We start from the raw sequence: 9816 nt of genomic DNA, 5'->3' as shown, positions 1-9816 counted from the left end.
CATGCAGACAGTCCTTCATTCTCTGGAAAACATCAATGTCAGCACAAAGTATGAGATGGAAAAATGAGAACTTGGATCTGTTGGTGGCGCCGGATGAAAAGGGATCACCAGTGTCATCAGGATTCAATATCTGGGAACGTGCAAATATGGTCGCATTGTTAGCAGGGCAGATTAAACGTGCTTCCTCTGATTCTGTCCTTCCTCTCCAGGAGCAAACACCGGCATCGGTAAGACCACAGCAATGGACCTGGCCCGGAGGGGGGCGAGGGTGGTCCTGGCCTGCAGGGACAGACGACGAGCTGAGGCCACCGTCCAGGAAATCATCCAGGTAAAGACAAAAACCAGTTTCTGACTGTAACAATATGTCACTATACTGTTTATCTGAGTGAGTGCAGCAGTATTTGTCCCGGTTCAACCAACTAAAGAATCTGTTTTAGTATCCAAAGTTATCCACATCAGTTGTGGGCGGTGCTTAAACTGTCTGTGGGCGGGGCTAACAGGAAGTTAATTAAAGCCTGAAATTGATGGATGAATCTGTCAGTTTCTATATATCAGCGTTATAGTTTTAAAAATCAACAAAGACTACAAACACAATAAGTACTTCCTGTTATTCAGAGAATGAAGGATGCAGAAAATGTCCTGTGAGTTCTTCCAACCTCTGTTTGTTATTCAGGAAACCGGTAACAACCAGGTGATCTTCATGCAGCTCGACCTGGCCAGTCTGCAGTCCGTCCGCTCCTTCGCCGAGAACTTCCTCCGGTCCGAGTCCAGGCTGGATCTGCTCATCAACAACGCCGGTCAGCCCTCTGTCCTCTGAATTCACAGCGGCTCCCAACTTATTCTTAAAGTGCTGATCTTAATTTGAATCTAATTCATTTGAATCTGATTAAAATTAAAACACTGAGAACTATTTCAACTTGACAGACATTTAAACGACTCATTCACCACTTAGATTAACTGTTTGAACTGTTTGTTCATTACTTTTACTTCTGTTTCAGGCATATTTCCCTACTTTTAGCTGCCTATCTAAAAAAGTGACAAAGCAATTGATTGTTCACTAACCGCTGGCCCATCTGAGTCACCGCTGATATGGAGGTCTCCCATAGTTTAGGCTCAAGGGAAGATTGATTGATTGCTGAAAGGTCACTGCAGTGATGTCGTCGGGCCCACTGGCTTTGTTTATTTGGGACCTGGAGAGCTCGCTTTCTACCTGGGTTTTGCTGTGGGGGTGTGAATGGGGACCTGCACACACAGTCTGAGCACACAGGGGTGGAGTACGTGTCAGACGTATTGAAATAAAAGTCACTTTACAGGTTGAGTCGTCCTGATAGCTCACCTGGTGGAGCTGGAGCCTCCTACTATTAGAGAAAGGGCTTTAATAATATATAACATTCCTTTAGTCTTTGTGCTAAGCTAGGCTAATCACGCCCTGGACCTGTCTATGTACTGGATGCACACAGATTAAACTTATCCCTTGGCTAACAAGAGGATTTCTTTAAAAAAAGTAAGGAATGTTCCTTTAAACCACATTGTGTTCAGGTTCATTGTTTCTGGTGTTTCTGTCTTTAGGTCTATTAAATGGCGGAAAGACAAAGGACGGCTTCGGGATGATCTTTGGCGTCAACCACCTGGGTCACTTCCTGCTGACGATGTTGCTCCTGGACCGGCTGAAGGCCAGCGGGTCGAGCCGCGTGGTGAACGTGGCCTCCAAAGCGTACACGATGGGGAAGGTTGATTTCAACTGTCTGACGACTCACAGGGATTTGGCTCTGGGCGGCAGCGACTACCATCTCTTCCAGAAGTACTGCCACAGCAAACTGTGCAACGTCCTCTTCACCTACGAGTTCGCCAAGAGACTGCAGGGCACCGAGGTCACCTGCTACAGCCTCCATCCTGGTCAGCAGACAGCAGCCGCCGTTCTTAAACATCACTGTGTTTGATTTATTTTAATTTCAGTCTCTCCAGGAAGTTGCAATTGCAACAGTCTCAACCAATCCTGTGATCTTTCTTTAAATTTGAGCAATCGTAGCAGTAAGAACAAAACATTAAGCAGAACTATCAGAGATTTTATTACTGACTGGAACAAGTTGTCTTGTGTCACTTTTAAAAAACGTTTTTTTTAGTAATCAGGTTTTTTAGCAGATGAAGGGGGAGGGGGGGTTTGTACAACTTACGCCTTTAAATTATATTAAGGCTTAAAGTTCTGCATAATTAGGGGTGTGGACGCTTTGAGTAGCCAGGCTGTTTTCAGTAACCAGGCTTCATTCAGCTCCAATATGGCGACGGCCAGAATCGACCGAACTGAGCTCTTCACAAACTACAAACACTAATTTTAGCCGGCAGACTTCTGGAGGGGCTGGAAAATGTCTGTGTAGCTTTTTATCATCCTTGTTATGGGAGCCCATTTCTTCCAGTAAAAGGAAAACAAAAACAAATGAAATGTCTATATTAGAGAAATGAGAAGATCTACCTATAAATAAAGTAAATAAAGTCCATCTACTTACTGAACTAGCTTCGGTTATATATGCTGCAGCATGTAGCATTGGTCCACATCTCCTTAATTAAAACACATACTTAAATACAATTTGTGGAATATTTTGTCTTAATTTTGTTTTTGTTTTTATTATTTTTGTCTCTTGTTACATTGAATCTTTTTCCAACATCTCAATTAAATGTACAGTCAGTTAAACATTTTGGTTATTTTTTCTCTTTTCTGTCCAGGATACATAAAAACAGAAATCACTCGTGACTTCAGCTTCTGGTCAAAGATCATCGGGGCACCCTTCCTCCTTTTCGCCACGGATGCCAAGTCTGGAGCTCAGACGACGCTCCATTGTGCCCTGGAGCAAGGCATCGAGCACCTCAGCGGCCACTACTTCACCCAGTGTGCACCGCTGGTGAACATCGAGTCAAAGGCGAGAGACGATGCCACAGCCAAGAAGCTGTGGGAGCTCAGCGAGAGTTTCTGCGGTCTGTCCTGAAACCAAACCTGAAATCTGAGCTTCGTTTTTCAGCCAAAAGTAATTCTACAAACTTCCCCCTGTTGTCCCGCCCCTTTTAAAACCTCAGTCCGCTTCCCCCTTTCCTGTGTTTAGATATGCTACATGCTAAGCTAATCTGTTGAAAAGACAACCACATTTTGAAGATGCTTAAAAGATAAGATATATATGTGAGCCAGTGCTACTTAATGAGCATAAACATACAATACTAACATTGGGTTTTAACAATTTAAAAAAAAAATGGAGCCTACCAAACAACGGTGGGCCTCAGGCGTGTCGCTGCAGAGAGGGCCAGGTGAGCTTCCCTCGCCTTCTTATAGACTCCGCTCCTTTGGCTGGGTCCCTGTGCTATCCTCTTTCCACATATAAGATATATACAGATATAATTTCAATTCAATTCAATTTTATTTGTATTAGCGCCAACTTCATAACCAGAAAGTTATCTCAGGACACTTTTCAAATTAGAGCAGGTCTAGACCGAACTTCCTTTTAACATTTACAGAGCTCAACAGTACCACCATGAGCAAGACTTGGAGACAGGGGCAAGGAAAAACTGCCTTTTAACAGGCAGAAACCTCGGACAGACCCTTCGGCTCTAGGTGGGTGGTTGTCTGTCTCGACCATATATACATCTTACAGTAGCTAATGTGAGCAAAATGCTATCTAACAGAGTAATTGATGTAGATTTGACTACATATACTGATTTATACTTGATTCTTTTATTGTGGTTGTTTTTTTTTAACATAGATTAGCCTAGCACATAGCATACGTAAGGACAGGAAAAGAGGAAGTTGACTGAGGTTCTCAACTGTGATTGGAGCACATAGCAAAGGGGGTGGAGCTTAGGAAGGTTCAATTATGACAGAATTAGTAATAATTACGAGAAAAGTTCTCCAGTTTGCTTTCTTTGGTGTATGCAGTCTCAACTGTCACATGATGATAATTATTGATTCAAATAAAGTGAAAAAAATAACAATGTGGCTATTCTTGACCTCATTTGGGTATGTACACTATAAATATGGTTACAGGGATAATAAAGCATTAAAGCAATTTACAGTTTGTTTTTCAAAATGTAACTGCAGAATTTAACAGAAACAGATTACAGCAAAACTTTTATGGAACACAAACTAAATTTCGGAAGTTAGAAAAAGATTCTTGATTAAACATCTTTAAATCCTGATGAAGTTAATGAATTAATTTGATATTTTGTTTTCCCAATCACAAAATTAAGTCAGAGTCACTTAAAATTACTAGAGCTAGTTGATCAAGAATGAAATTGAGTTAGTTTCAACAACTTAAAGTAAATTAACTCATCAGGTTTACAGTGTACGTGCAGTTATTAAAGGATGGGACTGCATCATACTGTGTAAGAGTATCACTGTGATTGTGTAACAACAAAACACAAGAGTTAAAGTCATTGAAGGAGAAAATCTACATAAATCTGCTGGTAATGAAATAAATGTTTCTATCTTTGTTTTATTATTTGTTTTGTGTCATAAATAAACTAATAGCTACATAAATATAGTTTTTTGTTCCCTTTTTCCAAATTTATGAAAATAAATAAAATACATTTGTCAACAAGGGTTTTACTTTGAAATTTTCGACAGGAAGTTCAGTTTTAACCTCTCACTGGGGTTCAGGGTAAATTAGTGGGTGAAAAGTCAAACAGCAGCAGGAGTTTCAGTTGAACGCCAGCTTTGATCGATGGGGAATGCCAGCGGAACCGGTGGGACCAGCCCGAACAGTGACTCACCTGCCCACCTCAGGCAGGTACAACTGGTCCGGCAGGTGAGTCCCACCAGGTGTATAAAAGACAGAGCTCAGCTCCTGAGTCTGTCAGTGATTCTCAGCTGTTTTAAACCATGTTTCACCTGCTGCTGTTGGCCGGCGTGGTCCTGGGAGGATACATCCTCCTCACACAGACCCTCTTCAAAAGATCCAAATGTAAAGGAAACGCAGCGATGGCCGGGAAGACCATCATCATAACAGGTGAGTCTGCAGTGAGGCGGGGGGGTAAGTATGTAAGTATGTATGTATATGTATATGTATATGTATATATATGTAAACTGTGCAAAGAAATTAAATTTTATTTCTAAATAGAATTTAGATTTATTTATTGCTTAAATGTCAGAATAAATAAACGCACATCAGTTCAATGATTGGGACAAGTGCTGAAACAATTAGTCACTTAAACAACTCAACAGCAGAATCTTTTTCTCATTCATTGAAAACACCAATCACTGTCCAGCTCCTTCAGAGTCTCAGATTTCCTGCTTTTCTCTGTTTGCTGTGATTGTAAACTGAATACTTGTCAAGTGTACGTGTTATTATTTTCTGCTGCTGCTGACAGTTTGTGTTTTCTTGCTGCAGGAGGGAACACCGGCATCGGTAAAGCCACAGCTCTGCACCTGGCCAGGAAGGGAGCCAGAGTGATCCTGGCCTGCCGAAACCGGGACAAGGCCCAGTCCGCCATCACAGATATACAAGAGGTAAAGACAAAGCAATCAGAGGCTCCATTCGGGCTTTTAGAAATCACTGTGACTGTCCTGCAGCATGTGATTGCTTGTTCAGGAGTGGTTGCATAATAACATGAAAACATGAAACAACAGGTTTGTTAACTAGACAGACAGTTTTATATTACTTTTCATAGTTAGGCTGAATTGCCTTTATGTTACTACAGTAACATTTGTAGGTAAGTTATTAGCTTGCTTCCTTGAAATAAAATAGTTTTGTGATTATGAGAAAAAAAAAAGAAATAAATGTGTGTATTCCCTAACCAAAGACAAAATAAGAACAGTTGTGTGTTCATTAAGGAAAAACGTGGATGATTGTAACACTTTTTGATATTTCTGTCTTTATCTTGGAGCTCTTTTAAGCCAGTGTGTTCATAATGTGATAAAAACTAAATGTGTCTGCTATGAAATGGTTTCTACAACACAGACAGAAAATGGCTGAAATGTCACCATTAATAGTGAAATAATAATACAATTTAACAAAATGTGCACTGAGTACTAATAGTACTGCTGTGTGTGTGTGTTTTGCACCATTACAGTGTGTAAAATTACAGGTTGTAACATTTTCATTGTCTGAGCCAGTGTTTGGTTTGTCCCTTCGGTGCAACTGTAGAAACATGGCAGTTCAACACTGTGGACTGCATGGAAGTTGACCAGCAGCCAAAGGTCACCTGAAGCATTTGTTGGGCTTAAAGTGGACTGTAGGTTAAGTGAAGTTCTGAGAGAAACTGATATAACTGAAAATAAATTAAAACAGGGAGGAACATTTGTAACTAAAGAGAGGTAAAATAATTATTATCACAAACTACAACAAGTCTCAGTCAGTTATAGTAAATATCAAACGGTTAACTTCCACTGATGATCTTGTTCTAGGAAACAGGAAGCACTGACGTGATCTACATGCAGTTGGACTTAGCCAGTCTGAAGAACGTCCGCTGCTTCGCTGAAACTTTCTTGAAAACGGAGTCCAGGCTGGATCTGCTTATCAACAACGCCGGTGAGCAAAAAAACACACACTATTACTTACAGACAAATTATTTATGGCATTTTTAAAAAGTGACACAACAATGTGATCTAAGATGGCAGCTATGACATGAAAGATAATAAAAAAGGGTAATTCCATTAAGCACACACAGCATGTAGACATTTATGTCAAGCATTAGGAGCACAGGTGAAACAATGATGCTGATGGTGTTGGAGAACCTCACTGACACAGCATCTTGGGAGGTCAGCATGGTGCCAGGAACTGGATACACAGACAGATGTTTAAGGCCGTTTCAGCATCCATTTATGTATAATTGTAGGAGTGGAAATTATAATTATAAATCAGAATTGAGCGTACACACAGCGATGTAAATCTGACAAAAAGAATGCAACTCAGTCTTGCTCCCAAGTCATCAAATAGGGATCAGTGGCACTTCAACATGACACTGTAGGTTTCCCTTTAGTGTCATTTCTGGACACATAATCTGTCGAAGTCAGGTGACACAGTATAAAAAGCGGGAAAAGTCTGCATATGGAGGTGATGGGGTGGATGGATGGTTCAAACAAACAGAACTTTAACCCTGCTCTTCACGTGAGACTTAATGTGAACAATTAGTTTGATTTAAGTTACGTCATGTAACTTGTGATCATTTCACAAGCTTAACAACGCAAACTTTATTTTGAAAGTCTAACCGGACCTGTTGCCTATTTCTGTCTTTGTGTGTCCACACATCGTGAGTCTACAGAGTTTTATGCCCGAGGACCTTGGAACTAGCTTACCTATATGGAATGCAGCCATTTTGTAATGTTATCCAGCAAAACAAGCTAGCAATGGTGGACCTCTTGTCTCTTTGACAGCAGGTAGTTTGCTTGTGACGGCAGTAGAAGCACAGGTGTACTGCACCCGTTACTGTTTCATTTAGGTGCGACTGGTACAATACCAACAAAGTGGCACACCTGATAAGGAATGCAGCCATCAATAGTTTAGTTGAACAATGTTCAGTGGGACAGACGTCTTTGGATTATTGTGTTCCTCCTCTTGGTGACTGAGCTGACACCAAATCTAGCCCAGTTCTTCTAATATGTTATTTAAGTGTATTTCCCCATTAAATAAGATAAGATAAAGATAAAAGAAAACACAAATTTAAGGGGAAACAGATTGACTTTGACTGCAATGTTAACAGCAGAAAGAACCGCAGACGTGTCTAAAACAGTGTAAACGTGAACCTCTATCTGTCCTGTAGGTCTGGTGGCTGACGGGCGGACAGAAGACGGTTTCGGCATTGAGTTCGGGGTGAACCACCTGGGACACTTCCTGTTGACCTGCCTGCTGCTGGAACGTCTGAAGGAGGCGGGTGGAGGACGAGTGATCACCCTGTCCTCAATGGCTCACCGCTGGGGACACGTCGACTTTGAGGTGAGCTTTTAAATGACTGTTACATATACACACATCATATAAATGCACAAAAGTACATTTTAGCAAACACTTGTTGCTTTCACTAAAATTGGGCAACTTGGTAAATATAATAAAGCCTTACTATAATATGAACAAGAGGGATTTCATTTATTCTGATTTGTGAAAAGAAATTCTCATTGTTTTCTATTATTTCATTCTTCTGCCTGGAGCAGCTCCAACAGTAAAATGCTGCTCTAACATTGATGACATAGAATCAGATATCAGTCACAGACGGAGACATTGTGCTGCACAACATGTACTTTTACCGCTCCCCCCACAGGGATATACAGTAACATGCAGCACCATCAGAATTTAATAATCTGAGTCAGTCTTCGAGACCTGGCTCTGATTCAATTGTCCTCGATTACTGAACACATTCTTCGTCAGAACTGGTTCTTCGGTTTCAGGATTCCTTTGTGTTGTGGTGTGACATGATGTAATTTCTTCATACGTACATACTCTCTGCAAAGAACATTCCTCATCTGCAGCTTGAGGCTTCAGACTCTGCACTTGGATACATGATGTCGTAATTTTCTCTCACCTGTGCTCAGGAATGCTGCAGGTGATCCTGTGTTAATGAGTTTTTGTGTGTTCAGGCTCTGGCGGCAAACAAAGACCTGGGCACCGGTGGGTACAGCTGGCAGTTCTTCCAGGCTTACTGCAACAGTAAACTGTGCAACGTGCTCTTCACCCATGAGCTCGCCAAGAGGCTGAAAGGAACCAACGTCACCTGCTACAGTGTCCACCCAGGTAACATGCTCTTACAGAATACCTTCACATCCAACTAATGTGCTTCTGCCAGTTGCAGTAATACTCGGCCCTGAGGAACAACATAAAGAAGTCCCCAGTTTACTCTTACTGCATTCTTTCATTAAATGTGTTAGAGATTAATGTCTGTAAATTGGTTGAGAGGTCGTGGATTTCTGAAATTTTGGGATGTTTATAATGTAATGAAGACAAATCTATATTCTACAATTACAAACTTATTTTACTTATTTCTTCCTAAAAATTTGCTTTTACAACTTTTTAGGGAAACTAACTATATTCGGGTAAAATGAAAGGAACTTATTCTCCACCAGAATTAAAGACCTGGCACCAAACTATAGACAACAAATCTGTAAATCTGATCGTTACCTCCCATGTCACACACCTCCACGCCCCTGTTTACCAAAGTACTTAGATTATGACCTCAGTATTTATAAAATAGCTTTGGGTTGGGTCACAAGCACTACAGACCACACCTGTGATATTGGGTGTGGTCAGAAGTGCATCAGACTTGTGTGAAGTTGATCTTTAAACTGTGATAAGCCTAAAAGTCATGTATTCTGCAGCTGTTTTTTTTCTTATTATTTTTAAATCGTGCATCTCTCCACCCTCCCGTTTCCCAGGTGTTGTTCGGACCGAGCTGTCACGTCACGTCAGCCTGTGGCAGAAGGTTTTCATCGAACCCGTGGCCCAGATGCTGTTCCTGGACCCGGAGGCCGGAGCTCAGACCACGCTGCACTGCTGCCTGCAGGAGGGAATCGAACCTCTGAGCGGACGTTATTTCTCTTGCTGCGCCGTACAGGAAGTATGCGCCCGGGCCCGAGATGATGTCGTGGCCCGGAAACTGTGGGAGGTCAGCGAGATGCTCTGTGGACTCTCTTAGGACGAAATGACCACAAAGGACTTTTTCTCTGCTTTAAATTTAATTGAGTCCATGAACCATGAACTCTCCCTCTGTTTAAAACGGATTACTCTGGTGTTATAGTGTGATAAGTTGGACTTTGTGTCTCCACCAATGTAATAACATTAATAACAATACATTGTGCACGTCTAGTTTTGCTGTGTTACATATCTTAATCACCCCTCTCACGTTGTCACC

General features: G+C 41.4%; 2 protein-coding genes across 2 annotated transcripts; both read left to right on the top strand.

The window, feature by feature from the left end:
- Window positions 1–673: 673 nt before the first annotated feature.
- LOC118336666 (dehydrogenase/reductase SDR family member 13-like) lies at window positions 674–3442 on the top strand (the record flags this gene model as incomplete). The annotated part of the gene is given in 3 exon segments (XM_035673332.1): window positions 674–797; window positions 1570–1896; window positions 2722–3442. Coding segments are annotated over 3 exon segments (711 nt in total), but the record flags the coding sequence as incomplete, so codon positions are not given.
- Window positions 3443–4850: 1408 nt separating this feature from the next.
- LOC118336665 (dehydrogenase/reductase SDR family member 13-like) lies at window positions 4851–9810 on the top strand. The gene is made up of 6 exons (XM_035673330.1): window positions 4851–4988; window positions 5370–5488; window positions 6386–6509; window positions 7741–7913; window positions 8549–8702; window positions 9341–9810. Exons 1-6 carry the CDS (start codon window positions 4862–4864, stop codon window positions 9598–9600), a joined length of 957 nt encoding a protein of 318 aa, XP_035529223.1. The 5' UTR covers window positions 4851–4861; the 3' UTR covers window positions 9601–9810.
- Window positions 9811–9816: the final 6 nt, after the last annotated feature.

This window comes from Morone saxatilis, unplaced genomic scaffold (assembly GCF_004916995.1).
Source record: "Morone saxatilis isolate NCDOM2014 unplaced genomic scaffold, NCSU_SB_2.0 Contig3, whole genome shotgun sequence".
Lineage (NCBI taxonomy): Eukaryota > Metazoa > Chordata > Actinopteri > Moronidae > Morone > Morone saxatilis.
Note: the sequence above shows the minus strand (reverse complement) of the source record. Positions and strands in the feature narration are given on the sequence as shown.